This window comes from Hipposideros armiger, unplaced genomic scaffold, assembly GCF_001890085.2.
Source record: "Hipposideros armiger isolate ML-2016 unplaced genomic scaffold, ASM189008v1 scaffold_209, whole genome shotgun sequence".
In the NCBI taxonomy this organism is placed as follows: Eukaryota; Metazoa; Chordata; class Mammalia; order Chiroptera; family Hipposideridae; genus Hipposideros; species Hipposideros armiger.
This window is the reverse complement of record NW_017731559.1, coordinates 1275499-1300734: the sequence shown is the minus strand read 5'-3', so window position 1 is coordinate 1300734 and position 25236 is coordinate 1275499. Positions and strand designations below refer to the sequence as shown.

At 40.5% G+C, this 25236-nt stretch overlaps 1 protein-coding gene across 3 annotated transcripts in view; it reads right to left on the bottom strand.

The window, feature by feature from the left end:
* The window catches only part of MIB1 (MIB E3 ubiquitin protein ligase 1), a 144421-nt gene extending 137567 nt beyond the window's left edge, over nucleotides 1–6854 (bottom strand). For 2 of the 3 annotated variants that reach the window (XM_019653864.1, XM_019653865.1), the window contains exon 1: nucleotides 5832–6854. In XM_019653864.1, coding sequence (XP_019509409.1) covers nucleotides 5832–6060 — 229 coding nt within the window. In that variant the 5' untranslated portion in view covers nucleotides 6061–6854. The remainder of the gene's footprint in view (nucleotides 1–5831) is intronic. The other variant, XM_019653866.1, reaches the window with a different exon arrangement.
* Nucleotides 6855–25236: the final 18382 nt, after the last annotated feature.

The window sequence follows — 25236 nt, the reverse complement described above, 5'->3', positions numbered from 1 at the left end:
ATATATTAAGATAGCATTATATTTGCAAACAGATACATATATTAAAAAGCTGTTCCATGTTCCTTTATTTCAGCTGTACACTCTTCTCTTCACCCTGTCTAGTAACATCAATGTCTAAAACTGAAAACATCTATTACAGACAGACAATCAAGGTTTGGAATCAGCTCAGGGGAAAAGAAGACAACAGAGAGCCTAAGCATCTCAAATAGACACATAGTCACTTAGCATCCTGCTATTCACAGTGTCCGTAAGCCAGCAACATCTCTATCACCTAGGAGCTTGTTAGAACTACTCTGGCTGAATCCCATATCTACTGAATCATAATCTGCATTTTTGAAAGTCCTCAAGCAATCTGTGTGCTTACTAAAGTTTGAGAAGTACTAACAGAGGGGTTACTAGTTTTGTTGAGCTCAACCAAGCTACATTCTATGGGGAGCATTAAAGTCAGGTGGACTTTCATCATTTAAAACATTGTTTTAGCATATGGAGATTAAAAAGGGAAAGACATTTCACGTAAGTCTTTAAAACAGATAGGATCTATAGGAAAATCATGGTTTCCTTACAGATGCCATTAGTAAGAAACATCTCATAACATTCCACCCTTAGCAGGTCTGGCATCCTCTTCCCCAAACATTGTTCCCATAAGTCCTGTGTTTTCCTAAGGCTCTGTTCCCTAATAATACTCTTTTCTCCTGTAGGTCTAGAAATAGATCAGAAGAGAATTAGGGGGGTTCAGAAAGGAAAATCTGAAGGTAATTAATCCATTTCATTTTTGTATCCAAGGTGAGCACTTTTAGACCTTCAATTAAGTACTAACATCTGAAGACAGTGTTAGACGCACCCAGGAAGCCCTCTTTGCTAGGGGTGGAAGAAAAGTATAAGGAACTGCCCCCAAAACAGACTGGACAAACAATATGGGGGCTACTTCTGAATAAACCTAATCATCTACACCCCTGACTTTTTTATCCATACCCAAGAGGGTAGAAAGAACTTTAATAGGAAACCCAAATTCATTTTCTCCACTTTCTCTGGTTAACAATACAGCACTATAGTCAAGGGTCCACAAAACAAGCATTAAATAAAAACACATTTCTCCCCAAATCCTATACAAACAGTACCTAAGTAATAAAAGATCAACTATACGTACTTGACTACAGACTTCACAAAATTGACTCCGATAATAACAAATATATTTGCACCATCATCTTGCTCACTACAAATTAGTCAAACATATCTGCATATAAGACAGAAATTGTATCATTCAAATATATACTAAATGCTCCTCTTCCCAAGGTTTGACTCTCCTAGACCATAAATTCAAACTTTTATGTGTCCCTTAAAAGAAACAAATAAAGCTTATATGCCAAAATATTAGACCCCACATACAACCCCAACACAAAATCTCCAACGTGCAATAAAGAAATATTAGAAAGATTCATAATGACCCAACCACTCCAGAATCCTTAACTCTCAGAAAAGTTTCACAGAATTTTATTTTAAAGGTTACCCATTTTTTAATTCCCAAACATACAGCAATAAATCTTCCGTTCATATAATGTGGGTAAATTTTCTGTTCATATAAAGGAACAAAAAATGAATAATCAAACAATCTCAGTTGTCTTTCTGGTAATATCTTAAGACTTTTTAAAATTAACTATGAAATACGTATGTCAAGCACACAAAAAGGCATAAAAATATAACACACACCTATGCATCCGCCACCCAGTTTAAGACATAAAACATTACCAAAATAATTACAGCCCCTGGGGGGTACTACTATCAACTGCATTCCACTTCTTTCAACATAAAGATATCCATATTCCCTGGAATTTAGCATTTATCATTACTTTTTTAGTATACTTTTACCATACATGCACATATCCCTAAACCAATGAGTCTCAATCATATCCCTATACCAATGAGTATCAGGGGCAATTTTACTCCCCAGGAATATTGGTAATGTCTGGAAATATTTTGGGGTATCATAACTGCAACTAGTGGGTAGAGGCCAAGGACGCTGGCCTACAATGCACAGGACAGCCCCCTACACCAAAAAATTATCTAATCCGTCCAAAATAGCAACCCTGCCCTAAACAATAAACAGTACTGTTTTGCACTTTAACACAATAGGTGTTCTTTTCCAAGAAACTATTTTCTTGCTTTATTGTCTTAACATTAATTTTCTCTTCTGTACAGAGCTCTAGTATATAAATTCAGTTTGTCTATCCATTCTCCTGTTGATGCACCTTTAAGTTTTTTCCAATTGTTTGCTTTTACATACAACACTGCTGTGAACATTCTTATACAAGCCTCTTGATACCCTATAAGAAATTCTATCTCAGGAAGTAATTTTCAAAGTGTGGTTCCAGAATCCCTAGGGTAGTCTCCAAGACCCATTCAGGGTCTTCATGGGTCAAAAGTATTTTCAAAACAATACCAAGACTATATTTGCCTTTTTTATGCTGGCATTGCACTGATGGTTCAAAGTAATGGTGGGTAAAAATACTGGTGACTTGGCCAAGTTAACACCCTCATTAATGAGATATATGAGTAGCCTATACCTACTGATATGATGTTCTTCTTAGTGCAAAACATCACGTCTATGATATTCTTGCCAAAAATACATAATCTTAATTTAATCATGAGAAAATATTAGACAAACCCAATTTGAGGGATAGTCTATAAAATTATTGGTCAGTGTCAAGGTCATGAAAGACAAATAAAGACTGAGGTACTGGCCCACATTGGAAGAGACTGATTGACAACTAAATGCAATGTGTGATCCTGGGTTGGATCCTGGACCAGAAAAAGGAAATTAGAGGGACAACTGGTGAAATCTGAATAAGATCTGTAGATTTTAGTTAAAAGTATTGTATTAATATTCTTTTTCTGGTTTCAATAATTATACTTTGTAAGATGCTAACATCTGAAGCAGATGGCTGAAAGGCCAAAGGGAACTCTTTTTACTAGTTTTGTAATTTTCTTGTAAGCCTGAAATTATTTCAGAATGAAAGGTTAAATTTTTTTTATCTTAACTATTATGCAAATAAATATCAAGTACTGTAAATAATAAATATAATATTTAGTAAATCTTCAGAATGTAATAAAATGCCAGTGGACATCAATTATTAAATATTTTGAAGGAAAAAGAAAACACTGAAAGTAGTATGATACTCCTGGGGCAAAGCCAGAGCCAAGAGCTTGTAATTTGTTCCAACATTTCATAAGAAGACTAGCTACCCTGCATCTGGAAGTGCTTTTAAAATGTTTGCTAGAAGAATCAGATGAACAAGATGAGCTGCTACAAAGCAACAAAGTAAATAATGTGTAAAATTATCTTGTAAATTAAACTTAGATTTTAAAAATTACCTTTGAAAAATATCTGCTTTATGTAAGATAATGAAACTATCTATATAACAGATATATTCCATACTACAATACAAAACATATAGACAACATTAATATCCCTTAAAAAGTCACTGTAGTACAGGATTTGTTACACCTTACCTTTACCCTGGAAAAATATTTAAATTTCCCCATAAACTTAGAATTATTGATCCCAAGATGCCTCCAAATTACTGAGTTGTGGTCCAACCTCAGCTTGAGCGAGCATGATAAAATTTTTTAAGAGTGTATATACACAGGTATATGGCTCATACAGTGCTGTTGGAGTGTAAACTGGTAAAATGTCTTTAGTTGATATCTATCAAAATGTTAAATACGTGTACCCTTTGATGCAATTCCACTTCATAAGTATTCAGCACATACGCACAAGAACACATGTACAAAGATTTATTCACTGCATCATTGTAAGTAATACCTGCAACAATGTAAATGTCCATCAAAAAAGGACTGGTGAAATAAAATACTGCATCCAGTCACTGGAATACTATGCAGCTATGATAGAATAAGGCTCTAACATGGAACAACAGTCACCAATATGTATTAAGTTAAGAAACAAAAGTGTAGAAAATATAATTTATTACCATTTGTGCTTTAAAAGCGTAGCATATTTACAGTATATTAATATATATGCTTGCAATTAATTGAGTATTGTGTAAGAATACACAAGAAACTGTTAATAATGGCTGCCCCTTTTTGTATGGTTAAAACTTTTCTTTTGGTCCTACATGCACATTCACCTTTTTCAATGTTTAAAAAGTGAGCTAAGCGTGACATCCCAGTTGGGACCCCCTCTCGTTTCGAGAGCTGTTACTTTCTGCTCTAATAAAACTAAACTCTGCTACCAAAAAAAAAATAAACAAAAATAAATAAAAACTGAGCTAAGAAACACAATTTTATGAATTATCTATTCAAAAATTGAGTTGGCTTGTGTTTATTTCCCTTTCTATTGGTGTAAACAATAACTATGTACCCATTTCAGGATTTGTTAGGCTTTGTCAAACACAATCACAGAGCCTTAGAAGTATCTTATTTATACATTCTAACAAGTATCAAATTTTAAATTTGAACTATTTTCTACTGAAGAGAGTGTTAAGGATAAATCTATGTGAAAATTAATTTGATTAAAATAAATCAGATCTGGGGCCCGCCAAGTGGTGCTCTGGTTAGGAGTTGGCTTGGGATGCCAGCTCTGAGCAGCAGGGCTGTGGCTGGGATCCCACATGAGGGCCAGTGACGCTGCGCCCTCTACAGCTAAGATGGTGAACAGCAGCTCAACCTGGAGCTGAGCTGCAGGGAGTCGCCAGGGACCACGTAGGCTGCAGTGGGGCTGGCCAGCAGCTGGCCAGCAGCGGGCTTTCACGAGCAGCCTTGAGCAGCAGTCCAATGGCCAGCTAGTGACTGCCTCACCCAGGAAGAGCGCAATGATAATACCAACATGTGCCAGTGAAGGGATGTCCTCCACAACTAGACTGAAAAACAAAAGGACAGTAACTGGTCTGTTCCCCTTCCCCGATTCCCCAATAAAATCTTAAAAAATAAAAAATAATAAAAATTAAAAAAAATAAATTAGATCTTTATTTTGTGAGAGCAAGCCTTCAGTTTATATTATATACAAATTCTAGAGTTCATAACAGATCCCTGAAATTTTATGAATCAAGACAGATTCATTACTGTGTTAATCAGTAAGTCTCTAACATAAACTTACATATGCAATGAGGTCTTAACTATATATATATATATATATAGCTATTTCTATATACAGTGTCCCCTATGCCTACCTTCCGCTTAAAAAAGTAACAATTAAATGATTCACCAGCTTAGACTTTTTTCACTCTATTGGCATAGCGATATAAAATGAAACAATTTAGGTGAAAATTGATTCCACAGGGTCCCAAGAAACTGGCTACTGAACTCCAAGTCTTTATGTGTGTGTGTGTGTGGGGGGGGGCACGAGAACAAATCTGAGGTACCAAGGGCCCCTCAGCAATTGTAACCGGTCAACTAAACACCATATGGCAAGGCAAGCCTCCCCTCAGACAGTTATCATTTGGTGGCTGATTAATTTCAATGGCTTATTAGATCTCTCCAGACCACTTCTCTAGAGGAGGAGGAGGGGAACTGCCTGTTTGTTGTCTCCCCGGTGCTTTGTGCCTTTCAGACTTGAAAGCATCCTGGTGATAGTGCTGCCATCATTTCCCTTGGGGATGGGGGGGGAAGGGGATCTTTTCTGCAAGTTTTTGTTTACCAGGTATTTAACCTGGTAAACAAAACTCGCCTTGGCTCTTTCCCTTTCCGCTCACTCCAGCCTGACACTGCGGGAGAAGCGTTTCGCCAAGGGCTTCTCCCAGCCGGCCCCCCACCCCCACCCCCAGCCTCGCCCCGTCCCTCGACGCGCGCAGGCCGGGGGCCAGGTGGCCATGGCTTACCCGTGGGCGCGCTGTCCAGGATGCGCAGGTCGTAGGCCCCGGAGCAGCGGTAGTTGGCGGCGGTGCCGTTGTCCCACACCACCACCACCTCCTCCGGGCTCTCGAAGCTCCGGACAGTGCCCACATGGCCCTCGCCGCCGTCCTGCTTGCCCCACTTCCAGTCCGGGCCGCGCACTACTCGGGCCCCGACCCCTTCCACCATCACCCGGTTATTCCGGGAGTTACTCATCAGGGCCCGAGCGGTGGGCTCCGCTGCTGCCGCCGCCGCTGCCGCCGGGGGGCCCGTGAGGGAGTTGGGCCCGGGCCGGATTCTCGGCGCCGGCGGGGGCGGCAGCGAGCCCCGGGGGACGTGGGAATAACTCACGGGGCGGGCGGCGCGATCCCCGCCGAACCCACAGCGCCCCTGCCCCCGCCGCCGCGCCCCCGGCTCAGACTGGAGGCCGGACCGCAGCGGCTCTGAGGCGGCGGCGGGCGGGCAGAGGGGAGAGGGTCGTGGGCGGGGACTCCTCCGCTTCCTCCGGGCTCCCCCGCCAGGCTACAGCGACGGCCGCCAGGAAACCACGCTCTCCCCCGGCTGGGAGCACGGAGAGCGCAGGGGGCCGGGGGAGGCTAGCCCGGGGGGGACGGCGAGGGCGGCGGGGAGCAAACTTAACTGCCGGCCTTTTTTCTCCCCCAGCCCCTCGCTCTGGGGCGGGCGCCCGAGGGCCGGGGCCGCCTCCTCCCCCGTGGGCAGCGGTGGTACCTCCCGGCGTCCGGCTAGCGCCACGGCCCAGGGGCCCCCTTCTCTCTGCCCCCACACAAGCCGCCGCGCTCCGCCCAGCCACAGAGTCCCCGCCAGGCGAGACCGGCTCCACATCCGGGTACTGACACCCAAGGCCGGAGCAGCACCTTCTGTGAATGACTAGAAGGATCCTCAGCAACAGTAGGGTGGGAAGGGTTTTGGAGAGTCGCGCGATCGGGAAAGAAAGGAAAGGAAAATCGATCCCTAAGCGTCTCTCCAGGACCCAGTGAGAGCGCGCATGCGCGCAACCCGGAAAAGGTGGGGTAAATGCCCAGCTTCAGCCTGGGGCGATGAAAGGGCGGCTCCCTAGACTTGCTACCGGTGGTGCGGGACGCCCCATTGGCTGTGAGGGCAGGGGCGGGGCAAGGAAATCTGTCGGGCTTGGAGGTGGGGCTGGAGGAAGTGAGGCTTGAGACGAGATCCCGGCTGCCGGCGGTGGGTAGCTATGATGTCAGTCTTTTATTAAGTTCCAGTGGGATTCTGTGTTGTTTTAGTCTTTTTTTAACGGGGCGGGGAGTAGGACAGATTATGTCATAGATGAGGGTAACCTGTATTTTTGTATATGTAAATTGAAAACATTTCAAACCAGAGTGGGTGATTTGAGCAAAATGGTACTGAATGATGTGTCTTGCTTTCCTGCGGAGTCAGGATGGTAAGTAGACTCCAAACAGCGCAAGCTTCAGGGAAAGAGTTTACAAGCGCCTTGCCCATTGATAACTCCCCCGACATAATTCAGCCCCAATTGCAAAATACAACTTTGAAAGGAAAGTAAGAGGACTGTAAGAATGATTTCTGACTGCTAATATTGGAACTGTTGCTGTTACTTAAATGACACTATGATATATAGGATTTAAAAACACTGTTTCACAGCCCAGCACGGATGCGTTGTAAGTATACTGGTGCTTTTTCTGGAAGTCAAGGGAGCAGGAATACCCCAACGGAATTGAACAATCAAGTGGAAAGAAAGGGGGTGTAAAATGTAGCCCATAAATTATGTAGTGAAATAAAATGTTCTCAATTTTTCATGTAAATGAAACAGGAAAATACCAATATGGAGTCTCAAAGGCCACACAGAGGTAATTTTAGAAACAACACATAAAATATTTGCTCAGAACAGGCCAGCCAAATTTCTAGTCAGTTTCAAATATTTTCATACTGTAAATTTTTTTTATTAGTTTCAGGTGTTATCCTGGATTTTTTTTTTAATTGGGGAACAGTGTTTTTTCCAGGAGCCATCAGCTCCAAGTTCAGTAGTTGTTTCACTAGTAGTGGAGGCGCAACTCAGTGGCCCATGTAGAAATCAAACCGGCAACCTTGATGTTATGAGCACCGTGCTCTAACCAACTGAGCTAACTGGCCGCCCCAATATCCTGGAAATTTTTAATGTGCTGTTGCAAGAGGTGCTCAACTGCAACCATTTAATTAAGGACACTGTTAATTATTCTTGTTCTGCCAACTCTTTCTTCTCTCTCTGGGATCTTTTTTGGTTTCCTTCTTTCCCTATTAACCAATTAAATTAATCACATAAATAAGTCGATAAAAATATTTTAGGGGCCGGCCGAGTGGTGGGTTGCTTAAGAGCTGGCTTGGGACGCCAGTTCTGAGCAACAGGCCCCGGTTCGGATCCCACATGAGGGCCAGTGACACTGCCCTCTACAGCTAAGATGGTGAGCAGCAGCTCTACCTGGAGCTGGGCTGCCATGAGTCGCCGGCGATGGCATAGGATGCAGCCCCTGCTGCAGTGGGCTGCTGTGAGCTACTGTGAGTGGCTGGCAGCCAGCGTGAGCGGCCAGCAGCCAGCATGAGCTGCCATGAGCTGCCATGAGTGGCCGGTGAGCAACTGCCTCACCTGGGAAGAGCGCAATGATAATACCAATGTGGGCCAGTGAAGCAACGTCCTCCACAACTAGACTGAAGAACAAAAGGACAGCAACTTGTCTGTTCCCCTTTCCCAATTCCCCAATGTTGTTCCCCTCCTCCAATTCCCCAATAAAATCTTAAATATATATATATATATATATATATATATATATATGAAAAAAATATAGCCACTGCAGAAGTTATACTTGTCACTGACTTTGTAAAGTAAGTAGAGTTAAGTAAAGGCCAACTGAGATGTTAGACTATTAATAGTGCAACCTTGTATTTTACATCAGACAGTATATTAATAATGGCTTTCACTGTTTAATTGTGTTTTATCTCACTCTGGAGTTTTATACTTACTAAGATATAGTCTAATATTTAGGTAGGTTTTTATTCTTAATACCGGAGATTAGTTATAATAACTTTAAATTTTATTTGCCCTTAAAATGAAAAAGGATCTTAAGAAGTTATCTAGCCCCATGGTTTTCTTTTCTTCCCCTCTCTTTCAACCCCTCTGTTCTCACCCTGTACAAAGGGAGCTAGGTACTCTAGATAAAGCAATATAGCAAGGCTAGAAGCCACCTGTAGTCTTCCCTTCCTCCCACCTTTACAGGGGCTCTGCAGAAACTCTTTAAAACCTCTGGAGTACACTGAGTACAAATATGAAAACCTCAAATTAGCCTAATCATATTTGATAAGAAATGAGGCCAGGGCTAATTAACTTGTCCAGTATTATAGAGGAAGAGATAGAGCTAAAACTGTAACCCATCTAATTCTAGATGTATTTCTTCATATTAAACACTTTCCTATCCATCCACCCCTTTATTAAATACACTGTGAATTTATAACACTGTCATGTTGCTTATACTATTTCAAGACCTTTAAATTAATATAGTTTGCCAATGATCTCTAAATGTTTTTGATCATACAGCCTTTCAGTACAAGATTTTTGCATATGTACTTCCTATATATGTATTTACGTATAAATTATATATGTACTACCATGTTACATATGTTATAAAACATACTCAAAATAGAAATTATAAGAGGATAAGATACAAAATACATAGCAAAGTTTCGATAGTTTCTACCCTCACTCTAGAGATTGCCTTCTGCTTCCCCATATGTTTAAATTGGTATTCTCCAAAGTAGACACACCCCACTTTGACCACTGTGTCATACATGTGTCTGTCATATTTAGAATCCAGTCATTTTGCACATATGTTTGCTTATCTGCCCATTTATTCAAAAATATTTAGGGTCATTCAAAACTAGTACAGTTTTGGGCCGGCCGAGTGGCGCGTTGGTTAAGAGCTGGCTTGGGACGCCAGAGGACCCTGGTTCAGATTCTACATATGAGGGCCAGTGACACTGCCCTCTACAGCTAAGATGCTGAACAACAGCTCAACCTGGAGCTAGGCTGCAGCCCCTGCTGCAGTGGGTTGCCATGGGCTACTGTGTGTGGCCAGCAGCCAGCGTGAGCGGCCAGCAGCCACAGTGAGTGGCCATCCAGAAGCCGGCGACTGATCTGCCTCACCCGGGAAGAGCGCAATGATGGTGCCAAATTGGGCCAATGAAGTGACGTCCTCCACAACTAGACTGAAGAACAAAAGGACAGCAACTTGTCTGTTCCCCTTCCTCCAATTCCCCAGCACTGTTCCCATCCCCCCAATTCCCCAATAAAAACCTTTAAAAAAAAAAACTAGTACAATTTTTATTCCAACTATAAGTAAGATAAAATAAATAAATCTTTGCCCCAGAAATGAAGTAGTTTTGCTATTCACCTACTATTCTACTACCATGAATGAATTTGTGGCTGCTTCACAGTCTATAGAAATGTAAAATATTTGTAGAGTGACGTTATAAGTCAGAGTTATATCTAGCGTATATCACTTAGTCACATTCCATAGTCTAGAATTCAGCTACATCTAACTAAAACGGAGGGAAAATGTAGCTTAGTTGGATGCCCAAGAAGAAAAGTGTATCATCTAGTGTCCACTTAGAAAAACATAGATTACTCTATTCAAACAAAAGGAATTTAATATAGCCAATTGTTTGCAAAAGTGTTGGAAGGGCTGCAAAAACAAAAAGATTAGTAACTACTGGAAAACACCGTACCCCAGGACTAGAGGAGGAAAAGAGAAAATGATGTTACCTAGGACCCGTGATCAACGTGCCATTGAGGCTGCTAATATTGGAACTGCTGCTTTTTTGCAGTAAGAGAAGCCCAGGCCCACACTGAAGCTGCACAGTACCAGGAGCCCAAAGTTGCCTACCATTGTCACTACCATTGCCAAAGCCAGAGCTCCATGCGTGCAGGGCACACTCTGCCACTGCAGCCCCTGGAAATTCCCTGCTTTAGTAGGAACCCAGAAGCTGCTGGAAATTCCAACAGAAGCAAGAAATAAAAAATGGCTTCTCCTGGGGCGGCCGGGTGGCTCAGTTGGTTAGAGCGTGAGCTCTGAGCAACAGGGTTGTCAGTTCAATTCCCGCGTGGGCCAGTGAGCTGTGCCCTCCGCAACTAGATTCAGGACAACAACTTGAGCTGAGCTGCCAGTGGGCAGCCGGATGGCTCAGTTGGTTAGAGTACGTGCTCTTAACAAGGTTGCCAATTTGACTCCTGCATGGGGTGGTGGGCTGCGCCCCCCGCAACTAAATTGAAAACCGCGACTGGACTTGGAGCTGAGCTGTGCCCTCCACAACTATGAGTGAAGGACAACAACTTGACTTCGAGCTGGTGGGTCCTGGGAAAAACACACTGTTCCCCAACAAAGTTAAAAAAAAAAAGGCATCTCCTCTTGTCAAATGGTCTCCCATTAGTCTCCCACAAAGAGTAACCTGTTGGGTACTCAGCACCATTCTACCATGCTTAACTTCCATATAACTTCCATATAACAAAGAAATAGCAGCATGCATCTGCCTAACAGGATGCAGCCATTCCACTTAATGTGAAAATATATGCCTTCACTCTTTCTCTCCAAAAGAGAAGGCATCTCACTACCAGGACTGGAATTTGTCTGATTGTGTAGATCAAAAATGACTTAAGTAAAGTGCCTGTCTATTTAATCCACTGTAATTAATAGCCACCATCAAAGATCTAGGTGAGTTAAAACATTCTTACTGCCACTCTGGTCCTAGCTCCCATTTTAGTAACTGCATTTACCTAGTCTCTGGTGCTTAAGACCTGACACCTGGCCTCTGTTACTCTGGCTTGAAATCAAGGAATCTATTTCAATGGTGAAATCTCCCACCCTGATCCCTGACCTGAGTTTTTTAAAGATGCTGGTGACCCCCAAATCAATGCATTTCTCAATGTCTTAGTGAAAAGGTGCTCTCTGGGACAATTTTTCCTGCTCTTGGAGGTTTTGTGTTCCATCCCTGAAACTATACCAGGGAAGTTTTGATGTCTCCACCTACTGAAAGCAAACCACCATGAAGTCCTATTTTCAGTCAGCTGACCTACTGCTCAAGCTACACATTATATCTGAAAAATCTAATAAGGACTCTCCTATTGATAAGTTCAGTCCAGTCCAATGTCAAGTTCTGTTCTTTTTTTTTTTCTGGCGCTTGTAGAAGCCATTTCCACACATATTCTTAGGTTTCCAGCAATGTAAATTTGCAAAATCTTGCAACTTGGTGGGTTTATAGGCTATCTGCTCCTAGGTGAGACAAGGAACTACTTCAGATGAATTTACTACAGGGTCTTCAATCAAGGGAAGGCTAGTCTCCTCAGACATGGGAAAAAGGAATGTTTTATTACCCTAATAAAATCAAGGTAATGAAATACTACTTTTCGGTAAAAAAGAGCAAACTTAATGCACACAACTTGGATGGATCTCAACGGAATTATCTCAAAGGGTTACATACTATATAATTCCATCTATGTAACATTTTGAAATAATAAAATTATAGTGATACAGAACAGATCAGTGGTTGCCATGGGGTAGAGCTGGCAGAAGGGTGTGACCATTAAGGGGTAACACAAGAGTTTCTTTTGGTAATCGAACAATTCTGAATCCCGATTGTGATGATAGTTACAGGATCCACACATGTATACTAAAAAAAGAGTGTGTGTAAAACTGGCAAAATCTGAATACAGTCTGTACCTGAGTTAATATTTTTACCCATGTTTCCTACCTTTTACAAGATACTATGGTTATGTAAGATATTATCATTGGAAGAAACTGGGCACAGTGTATATGGGAAGTCTATGCTATTTTTGCAACTTATTATGAATCTTAAACACTTTAAAATAAAATAAGAAGTTGAAAGACAGAGAGAGAGAGAGAAAGGAAGGAGGAAGGAAGAAGGGAAGGAGGGAGGGAGGAGGAAGAGAGGGATCTAAGAGGGACTGGGGGATTCAACTTTCTCAGATTTGTCTGAATCTACCCAAATGCCTTCATTCTAAGTCTCAGGGCCCCACTTTTTTCCAATCTATGCCCCAACTTTTACATAAAAGGGATTCTGGGTCCTTGATGATATCATTGTACTGATGAATTAACCAGCCCCGGTATTTCTGTAACAGTGACCCTATACCTTCTATTTTTGAAATTTAAACCTCTGATGTAATTCCATTTGACTGAAGTTTGGCTTAGGATTTTTTAATTCTTTTTTTTTCTTTTACTCCCTCCCCTCCCCCCCAAATCTTAATAACTCTGTTTGCTATTTATTTACTGTGCATACCAGTTTCAATGGTTCTGTTTACTTCTGGGCCAGTGTACAGGCTTGGCCAGGTAACTTGGGAGAATTTTTTTGCATCTGTAGGGGATTCACTCCTGACCCTGGGGCTGACCAGCCTCTCGGAAACACTTTTTCCTGGAGTTGCCTGGCCAACTACTTTCTTTGCTCTGCCCCTCCTTGCGTGCCTATGAAACCATTTGGTGGTATTAAGAGAGGAAAGCAGTCTTTGTGACAGGGAGTCCACTGTCTTCCCTTAATGCTGGCATTTTGGAATAAAACCTGCTTTTCTTGCCACCAATTTTGCCTCTCGAGTTTTAGCTTTGGTGCAGCAAGCCAGCCAGAGCCAGACCTTTTGCACAGTAACACTTTCTTGCTTCTCTGCTTCTAGACTTCTTTTATATGAGATTGTAAATATCCTTATTGTTAAGTTGTTTTTAGATCCTTCTTTTTCAGTTGTTTTTCTAAATTGAAGCTGAAAGCAATCTCAACTAATTTCCAATTCTTAACTCATTTATTGTATTACTGAACAAATGTATTCTCTAGTGACTTCCTTTCTAAAATTATTTTTCTAGATAATCATAACAATGTTATATTAGTTAGAATCTTTTTATTTCAAAGGACAGTAAACAACTCAAATTGGGTTAACCAAAAGGGGAAATTTATTAAATCACATAACTGAAAAAAACCAGAAGTTCTAAATTAATGTGTATACTGACTTGGGAGCTCAAACCACATCTTTAGGATTCAGCTTTCCCCCAGTTCTCATTTCTGCCTTTCCTTTTCTTGGCTTCGTTTGTAGTCACAAGTAGCCCAAAGCTCCTGGCTTCATTCATCCTCACTGCTAGAAGTTCCAGCAGGAAAAAGTTACCCACTCTCCCAACAGTCTCAACAGAAGTTTCCTTGTGACACAGTGACTGAATGGATCATGTATCTATCCTTGAATCAGACTCTGAGATCATGATAGGCCTGGGCTTCATGTCACACTTCAGTTGGGTACACTGTCAGCTCTATCCAAAGCACTTGGTCCAAGAGTGGAAGCAAGGAAACCAGTGTCAAAGAAAATGGAATAAATTCTCACAAGAAAAAAATGTTTTGGAAATAAATACTAATGATTATGTTAAACTTATCTTGCAGTGCTTAAACTGAAATTGTTTGATTCTCAAACAGATTTAGAGGAAATCATCTGACATTTTAGACAGTGTCAGCCTTTTGAATAGAACCAATGTGGTGGGGAAAAAAGCTCTATGAGCTTCAGCAAATCACCTAACTTCTCTGGTTCCAGTTGCCTCACATGTAAGACAAAGGAATTAATAATATTTGTACATATAATGATTCCTGGTTCATTTTTTAATTATTATTTATTTTATTTTTATCTATTTATTTATTTTTTAACTTTTATTGGGCAACAGTGTGTTTTCTTCCCCAAGACCCATCAGCTCCAAGTCAAGTTGTTGTCCTTCAATCTAGTTGTGGAGGGCGCAAGCTCAGCCCAACTCCAGTCACCATTTTCAATCTAGTTGCAGGGGGCGCAGCCCACTATTCCATGCAAGAGTCAAACCAGAAACCTTGTTGTTAAGAGCACGCATTCTCTCTAGCTTAGCCATCTGGCCGCCCACCGGCAGCTAAGCAACAGCTCAGCTCAAGTCATTGTCTTCAATCTAGTTGCAGAGGGCACAGCTCACTGGCCCATGTGGTAATCGAACCAGCAACCCTGTTGCTCAGAGCTCACGCGCTAACCAACTGAGCCACCCGGCTGCCCGATTCTTGGTTCATTTTTTATTATTACATGCTTAGGTTTGAGAAGTACCAAGGTTTTGTGTCTGAGGAGTCATAGCAAACATTTCTGTAACCAAATGTCAGAAATTAAAGCATATTAGAGGCCACAATCTTTGACCTGTGTGCCAATCTGTCTCTTGAAGACACTCTGCTCATAAGTAGGAACCATATCAGCCTCCCACACACCCATGGCCTGTCAGAAGCTGTCTTTGTGATCTAAGGCCTACTTATATCATCCCCAAATATTTGTACCAACACCGCAGATCCCAACCAACAAATAGCACTTCTTTTCCTTTGTTTTCCCAAGTTAGACTCACCAATAGTGAGAGCTTGAGGAATGCAACAACACTCATGAAATCTTAGATCTGTTTTGTTTTGTTCTCCCGAGGAAAACTTTACAAAGCAATTTTTCGCTTCCTGTTGGCATGTGATCAGACACTCAACATAAATTCCAGCAACTCCTCATGTTACCATGAATCCTTTTTTTTAAGATTTTATTGGGGAATGGGGGAGGGGAGCAGACAAGTTGCTGCCCTTTTTGTTCTTCAGTCTAGTTGTGGAGGACGTCACTTCACTGGCCCATGTTGGTAGTATCATTGCGCTCTTCCCAGGTGAGGCAGTCACTCGCCAGCCATTGGACGGCTGCTCGTGGCAGCTCACACCAGCTGCCAGCTGCTCACGCTGGCTGCCAGCCACTCAAGGTAGCTCATGGCAGACCACTGCAGCAGGGGCTGCAGCCCAGCGACTCACGGCAGCCCAGCTCCAGATTGAGCTGTTGTTCACCATCTTACCTGTAGAGGGTGCAGCGTCACTGGCCTGCATGTGAGATCTGAACCGAGGCCTTGCTGCTCAGAGCTGGCATCCCAAGCCAACTTCTAACCAACGCGCCACTCAGCCAGCCCACCATGAATCCTTTGAGTGTTCCCAGGCATTCCATTGTAGAAAAAGAAGCAAATTGGCAGTGAACCCAATTATAATTCCTAGTGCCAAACCATACAAACTTTCCTCTCTCTGTTACTTCTCTACCTCCAAGATCTACCACACTTATAACATTTCACTGGAATGTTCTATGAAGAAGACGAAAAAGTTGTAGAGATGGATGGTGGTGATGGTTGCATACCAATCTGAATATAATTAATGCCACTACACTATGTATACTAAAAATGATTAAATGATTAATTCTATGTATGTTTTGCACATTAAAAAAAAAACAAGAGTTACAATATGATCTGGTAAGTCCACACCTAGGTATATGAGGTGTGATTAAAAAAAATACGGTTTTTTGAGGGGCAGCCAGTTAACTCAGTTGGTTAGAGCACAGTGCTCATAACACCAAGGTTGCCAGTTCGATCCCCACATGGGCCACTGAGTTGCTCCCTCCACAACTAGATTGAAACAACTACTTGACTTGGAACTGATCGATCCTGGAAAAACATACTGTTCCCCAATAAAAAAAATTTTTTTTAATTTATTACAGTAAAAGACACATTGCCATTATAATACTCAAAATACTCACCTTCGCTTCAAACACACTTATTCCATCATTTTTGCCACTTTCTAAAGCAGCTCTGAAAGTTCTCTTTCGTGAGTGTCTTTAGTTGCACTGTCATGACTGCCTCGATGTCCTGAATCAATTCAAAATGTTTACCTTTCATAGTCATTTTGATTTTGGGGAAGAGCCAGAAGTTGCATGGTGTCAGATCCTGTGAATAAGGTGGGTGAGGACACACCGTAATGTTTTTGACAGAAATTACCATACCAGAAGCAATGTGTATGACAGGGAACCTTTCCTTTATGATCAAAACTTAAGTGAATGCTACTGCCAAGTGCCATCCAATGGAAAGGCAGGGATCTTCAATGTGGGATGAGGTGCTTCAAACCTTAATAACAGTGTGAGACAAGTTTCAACTTGTTGGATGCAGTCAGTCAGGCATGAGCTGTGGTTGAGAGGTGTGTTTTAAAGCGTGCAATAAATCATCTTCCATCATGATAATGCTCTGTGTCACACATCGCTTCTGGTATATGGCAAATTCTGTCAAATAAAAACATTACGGTGTGTCCTCATCCACCTTGTTCACCGGATCTGGCACCGTGCAATTTCTGGCTTTCCCTCAAAGTCAAAATGATTCAGGACATTGAGGCAGCCATGACAGCACAAATAAAGACACTCATGAAAGAGGACTTCCAGAACTTCATAAAATGGCACGAATGATGAGATAAGTGTGTTCAAAGCAAAGGGGAGTTTTTTTAGTATTATAATGGCAATGTGACTTTTACTGTAATAAATTTTTTTTATTTAAACATTCACACCTCATATAGCCAAAGGAATTGAAAGCAGGCACTCAAATAGATAATTGTATGACAGTGTTCACTGAAGCAATATTCACAGTAGACAAAGGAGGAAAAACCCAAGTGTTCATCAATGAATAAACAAAATGTGGTGTATTCATACAGTGGAATATTATTTAGCCATAAAAAGAAGTTAAGTACATGGTTAAACCTTGAAGACATAATATGTGAAACATGTCAGATAGAAAAGGATAAACATTGCAGGATTCCATTTATATTAGGTATCTGTAATAGTCAAATTCATAGAGACAGCAAGTAGATTAGAGGTGACCAGAGGGGTTGGAGGAGGGACAATGAAGAGTTACTGCTCAATAGTTACAGAGTTTATTGTTGGGACAATGATAAAGTTTGGGACATACAAGTGGTGATGGTTGTACAACATTTTGAATGTGATTAATGTCACTGAATTTTACACTTAAAAATGGTTAAAGTGACAAATTTTGTTATATGTATTTTACCACAATTTTTAAAAATTTATAATGTTAATAAAAAGCAAAAAATAATTTACAATGTAATGTACTAAAAACCATTGAATTATACGCTTTAAATAGATGAATTATATAGTATGTAAATTATACCTCTATAAAGCTGTTTTTCAAAACAAGGCAAAACAAAGGGAAAAAATAAGTAAGAAGTATGATCAAACTACATGCTGTCTACAAGAGATTCACTTTAGTATCAAAGACATAAAAAGGTTGAAAGTGAAAGGATGGAAAAAATATTCCATTTGTATTCATTTCTTATGACAAATTACCACAAACTGGGTGGCTGAAAACAGTGGAAACTTATTCTCTTGCAGTTCTGGAGACCAGAGTCCAAAATAAAGGTGTTGGCCAGGTTAGTTCCTTCTTGAGGTTGATGGAGAATCTATCTCATAACTCTCTCCTAGCTTCTGGTTGCTGCTGGCATCCATAGCTTGGAAATGCATCACTCCAGTCTCTGCCTCTGTCTTCACATTGCCTTCTGCTCTGTGTGTCTCTCAAAGATTCCTTTCTTTTCTCTTATAAATATACCTGTCATTGAATTTAAGGGCCACCCTAAGACCAAGATGATCTCATCTCAAGACCCTTCATTATATCTGCAGCAAAGACCCTATTTCCAAATAAGGTCACATTCCCAGGTATCAGGCTTGGACTTAGACATATCTTTTTGTAGTCACTATTCAATCCACTACAACATGCAAATAGTAACCAAAAGACAACTGGGGTGGCTAAATTAATAGCAGACAAAATATACTTTAAGTAAAAACACTGTTAACAAAAAAGAAAGAAAAACATATTGATAAGATGGACAATCCGTCAAGAAAATATAACAATTATATCCACCTAGTAAGAGAGTCCCAAAATATACAAGGTCTGACAATTAAATTCACGGACTCGTTGCAACAATGTTGCTAACCTTTTTTGATATCAGAGGGATTATTCTTTATGAATTTGTATCAACTGGACAAACAGTTAACCAAGTTTACTATTTGGAAGTGCTGAAAAGCTTGGGTGAAAAAGTTAGATGACCTGAACTTTTCACCAACAATTCATGACTCTTGCATCACGACAATGCACCAGCTCACATGGCACTGTCTATGAGAGAGTTTTTAACCAGTAAACAAATAACTGTATTGGAACACTCTCCCTACTCACCTGATCTGGCCCCCAATGACTTCTTTCTTTACCTAAAGATAAAGGAAATATTGAAAGGAAGGCATTTTGATGACATTCAGGACATCAAGGGTAGTACAACAGCAGCTCTGATGACCATTCCAGAAAAGGAGTTTCAAAATTCCTTTGAAAGGTGGACTAAGTGCTGGCATCAATGCATAGCTTCCCAAGGGGAGTACTTCGAAGGTGACTAGCGATATTCAGCAACGAAGTATGTAGCACTTTTTCTAGGATGAGTTCACAAACTTAATTGTCTTACCTCATGTGAAACAAAAACTAGAAGAATTGAAGGGATAAATAGAGAATTCTTCATAATAGTTGAAGACTTCCATATGCCATTTCAGTAATGGATAGGACAACCATGCAGAATATCAATAAAAAAGAATAGAAGACTCAAACAACACTGTAAGCCAACTAGACCTAACAGATACGTATAGAACACCCCAACCAACGGCAACAGGATACACATTCTTCTCAACTGTACATGGAAATTTCTTCAGGGTAGACCATATGTTAGGCCACAAAACAAATCTCAATAAATTAAGAATGATTGAAATTGGGCCGGCCAAGTGGCTCAGTTGGTTAAGAGCTCGCTCAAGAGTTTGAGCTCTGAACAACAGCGGTTCGATGCCCGGCCCGAGCTGAGTTGCCGCTGAGCTGCCAAAAGGTGGCAGGATGACTCAGCTAAAAAAAATAATAAAATAAAAATGATTGAAATCATACAAAGTATTTTATCTGGCCACAATGGAATGCGACTAGAAGTCAATAACTGAAGGAAACTTGGAAATTTCGTAAATATGTGGAAATTAAACAACATACTCTTAAACACTTTGTGAGTCACAGAAGAAATCAAAAGCGAGATTTGAAAATAATTTAAGGTGAATGAACATGAAAACACAACATACCCAAACTCATGGAATATATAAAAGTAGGGCTCAGAAATTTATAGCTGAAAATTCTTATATCTAAAAAAGGATCCCAGGGGCAGACCGAGTGGCTCAGTTGGTTAAGAGTTAAGAGCGCGAGCTTTGAGCCACAGGGCTGCCAGTTCCATTCCAACATGGTCCAGTGATCCTGCACCCGAGCTGAGCTTCCACTGAGTTGCCAACAAGTGGCAGGATGGCTCAGCTGGTGAGAGCACGTGCTCCTAACAACAAGACTGCCTGTTCATTGGTGGGCTCCGCCCACCCACAACTAAGACTGTACTCAGCACCTTGAGCTGGGCTGCTGCCCGGATGGCTCAGTGGATAGAGCATGCGCTCTTAACAACAAGACTGCTGGTTCGACTCCCACATGGGATGGTGGCTACACCCACTCACAACTAAGATTGTAACATAGCATCTTGAGTTTAGAGGCCACAAGCTGCAGACGAACAACCAGATGGCGACTGGTGCCCTCCACAACTAAGATTGAAGAACAACAACTTGGCTGGTACTCCTCCCCAATTCCCCAACACTGTTCCCCTCCCCACAGTTCCTCAATTAAAAAAAAAATAAAGTAAAATAATAAAAATAAACATATTAAAAAAATCCCAAATCAATAGCCTAGCTTTATACCTTAAGAAACTAGAAAAAAGACAAGCAAGTTAAACCCAAAGCTCACAGACAGAAGGAAATAATGATTAGAAGAGAGATAAGTGAAATAGAGAATATAAAAACAATAGAATCATTGAAACCAAAAATTGATTCTTTGGAATGAAAACTTTTAGCTAGACTGACTAAGAAAAACAGAAGATGCAAATTACTAAAATCAAGTTGAAAATGAGGTCATTATTGCAGACCTTAAAAAAAAAAAAGGATTCTAAGAGAATACTGTGAACAACTGTATGACAACAAATTGCATAACCTAAATGAAATGGACAAACTCCAAGAAAAGCACATACCACAAAAACTGACTCAAGAAGAAATAGAAAAGTTTGAACAGACTTATAACAAGTAAAGAAATTGAATCAGTAATCAAAAACCTTTCCCCTCCAAAAAACTTAGGACTAGCAGGCTCCACTAGTTAATTCTACCAAACATTTAAAGAAGAATTAACACCAATGCATTTCAAACTCCTCCAAAAAATAAAAGAGGAGAAAGCACTTCCTCATTCTTTGATACCAGCATTACCTTCATACCAAAGCCAAACAAAACCAACACAAGAAAGGGTAACTAGAGACCAATATTCCGTGTGAATATAGATGGAAAAAAATCCTCAACAAAATACTAGCAAACCTAGCCCAGCAGTACAGTAAGAGGATTATACATCATGACTAAATGGGATTTATCCCAGAATGCAAGAGTAGTTCAGAATATGAAAATCAATCAATGTACTATTATACCACATTACCAAGATGAAAGGGGAAAAAAACCACAAGATCATTTCATTTAATGCAGAAAAAACATTAAAAATATCCAGCATGTTTTCATGATGAAAACCCTCAAAAAAAGTAGGAATAGAATGGAATTTTCTCAATATGATAAAGGGCATTTATGAAAAACCCACAGCTAATGTAATATTCAATGATCATAGCTGTAGTTTAAGGCTAAGGGTTTTCTTTTAAGTTCATGTGGTTGTTCAGAGAATTCATTTTCTTGCAGTTGTAGAACTCATGGAGGCTTGCTTCTTAGAGGCCAGCAGAAGAAAGAGTCTGACTTCTTCCATGTCTGACCCCTGGACCCTCTTTTAAAGGGCTCACCTCATTATCCAGTACAATCTCCCTTTTGATTAACTCAGGGTCAACTGATTAGTGACCTTCATTACATCTGCAAAACCAGATGTTTTTATCTTTGCCATATAATATAACATAATCACACAAATGATATTCACACGTCCCATCAACACTCATGGGGGGGGCGGATTACATAAGGGTATGTACATTAGGAGGAATCTTAAGAGGAGGACATCCTAAAATTCTGCCTACCATAGATTGAGATCCATAGGTAGGAAAGAACATTGCTTTCACCTGTGTTTGGGTCTCATTTCCCTGCCTCCCCACCCCCTACCCCCACCCCTGCCTTAAGGACTATATCCCATCAGTCACACAAGTATCTATACAGGTAAGTTAAGAGGTATACAACAAAGAACATTCTATTCTCTTTTGCCCTTTTTTTTTTTTTTTACACTTAAATGAGTTCCTGGCTTAAGAACTGTTTTTAGCACATTCTTGCAGTTTCACATAACCATTCCACACTTGTCTACTATGGGTACATTTCTTTGTAAACAAGCTATTTGGGAATTAACAGGACAGGGTGTTTTTGCAGATGTCAAGGTGGCCAAATATATTTCTCTTTCCAACTACATATTATCAGAAAGCTGCATTTTTTTCATGAAGGGGAATTATAATGAAGTTCTATTAAGATAATTTTAATCTCAACCATTTCAGTTGGAACCCATTTGATAGTTACTTTTCCTTTCTGTCTGTCTGTCTGTATATCATTCCATCTTACACAAAGCATGTCTTTTGCTTTCCCATGGGGAATGAGGAAGAGGAAGCATCAACGTTATGTTCCTGCAGTTGATTTATAGTCTGTAAATTAAACCTCTCCATGGAAAGGTATTCCCAAATGACTCTAGTTACCTTGGAGGAAGAGGCTAATTTATCTCCCTATTATGGAAACTATTTGGCTGCCATACGCACAAATTTAACCTTAAGGAAAGCTTTAAGCAGATTTTTGCCCAAAACTCCAATGATAAGTCTAACAGTACAAATTGGAACTGGAGTCTAAGGACCACATACTTTCCTGGACCCCTGACCACTTCTTAAGCCTTCAAGTTCAACTTCTTCCTTAAGCCTCCACATGGGGTCCCACAAGTTCATTCCTCCTTTCCGACATGACTTTTTGCCTGATACTTGAGCTCTTCCTTATTTTACTCTGGCCTCAGTTCCTAGGGTACAGTGCTTCTTCCAAAGAAATCAATCAGTTGGAAATCATATTGTTAGTGCTAAGGTTGGGTTTTGTTAGCGTTAGGAATTGTTAGTGCTAAAGATAGGGCTACAACTAGTGCAATGATAAGTATTAAAACTGAGGAGTTTGGGGTCACAGAGAATTATTAATAAATAATTTGGTGACATTTGCAATTTTTTGGTAACAATTCATATAGAAGTACAATATTTTTCTTATTGGATGTAACCTAAACTTTTTGTTTCATTAAGTATATATCATGTGATTTTCAGTTCTGGCATTCTCTGTAAGTATAAACCATTCTGTCCTCTGCCTGATTACTGTTGCTGATTTGCCATAGAATTGAGGAGGTTAAGGATATAGGATGTTTCCCATTACAGATAGAATATCGCTTTATTCAAAAATTAAAGAAAAAACCCCAGAAACATTGCTAATTAAGAGGTTCAATTCCTCCTAAAAGCCATCAGAGCGTCCACATAAAAGAGTTATACTGTTAACTCATCTTTAGCTAATATAAATACAGATGGCTAGATACAGACATAACTATATATGAAGTTCAGACAATTAAGTTTGTGAAATTTCCACTGTGCAATTACATGTGTGTGTGTGTGTGTGCATATACACACACACACACACACACACACAGAGGGTTCCAAAAAAAAGTATACACATTTTAAGAAAGGAAAAAACTGTATTAAAATTTTAATACTCAGTATATACCGATAACAACAACACAAGTCACATTTGACTTCTGCAGTTACAAGAGGTGCTCCAAGTGGTTACCATCAGCATCCAGACACTTCTGATTACGGTGAACTACTGATTGAGCAACATTGACCAAAGCGTCCACTTGTATACATTTTTTGGCACCCCCAGCATGTGTGTGTGTGTGTGTGTGTGTGTGTGTGTGTGTGTGTATAGATATAGATAGATGTAGATATATTAGCTCAGAGGGCCTGAACACAATGACACCTCAGTAGCAATGACCACACTCAGCGCCCAGATCTTGGTTTCTAAATACCATTCCTCAATAAAAGGAACCAGGGCATATTACACAAAATTTGTGAAGATGTGTTCCTATTTAAAACTTGTCTTCTATTACATCTTATAATGTTTTAGCCTTCCTTTCAGCTATATATCTTTTCATGTGATTTACTCCTTTATAATGAGCTTCATATTTTTAAATAACTTTTTTACTGTTTAAAAAGTAATAAATGTTCATTGTGACCATTAAAAAAAAGTATAAAGTAAAAAACCAAAAATCTGAGGGGTGAAATGTCTAACTATTACATTGTTTTGTACACCTGAAACTAATAAAAATAAAAAATAAATAAAAAATAAAAATTTAAAAAGAAGAAAAAATCTTTCAATGAGTTTCTTAATTTTGAATATTGATTGAAAGAACTAAAATGAAATCTTCAACTTAAATCATCCCTACAGTAAATACATTGGTAGGCAAAAAAATGAGCCACTGATATTCACTAATCTTTGAATGATTTTGTAGGACCTTTTTATATTTTCTATTAGTTTTCTATTGCTGCATATCAAATTACCACAAACTTAGCATAACACATTTGTATTATCTAACATTTTCCGTGGGTCAGGGGTCTAGACACAACTTAGCTGGGTCCTCTGCTGAGGGTCTTACAGGTCTGCATCAATATGTTGGACAGGCTGCATTTTCTTTTTCTTTTTCTTTTTTTAAGATTTTACTGGGGAATTGGGGAAGGGAAACAGCCAAGTTGTTGTCCTTCAATCTTAGTTGTGGAGGGTGCAGCTAGCTAAGCTCCGAGTCCAGTCGCCATCCGGCCGCCATCGGCGGCTCAGGGCAGCTCGGCTCAAGGTGTCGTGTTCAATCTTAGTTGCAGGTGGGCATAGCCCACCATCCCGTGTGGGAGCCAGACCCGCAACCTTGTTGTTAGGAACACGTGCTCTCACCAGCTGAGCCATCCTGCCACCTGTAGGCAGCTCAGCAGCAGCTCAGCTTGGGCGCAGCTCACTGGCCCATGTGGGAATCAAATCAGCGACCTTGTTGCTCAGAGCTCACGCTCTTAGCCAACTGAGCCACTCGGCAGGCCCCAGGCTGCATTTTCATCTAGAGGCTTGACTGGTGAAGAATCTGCTTCCAAGCTCATTCAGGGTGTTGGCAAAATTTATTTCCTTGAGTTGTAGGTTTGAGGACCCCATTGTTGGTTGTCAGCTAGAGGCCACCCACAAATTCTAGAGGCTACCACTGGTTCTCTGCTATGTGGCCCTCTCCATAGGCAATGCATATGGCTGTTTGCTTCCTCAAGAGAAGCAGGAGAGCCTTTAGCTCCAGTGTGCTAAGCTACAGCCATATAACATAATGTAACCACAGGAGTGGTGACATCTCTTCACTTTTATTATAGTCTATTGGTTAGAAGTAAGTCACA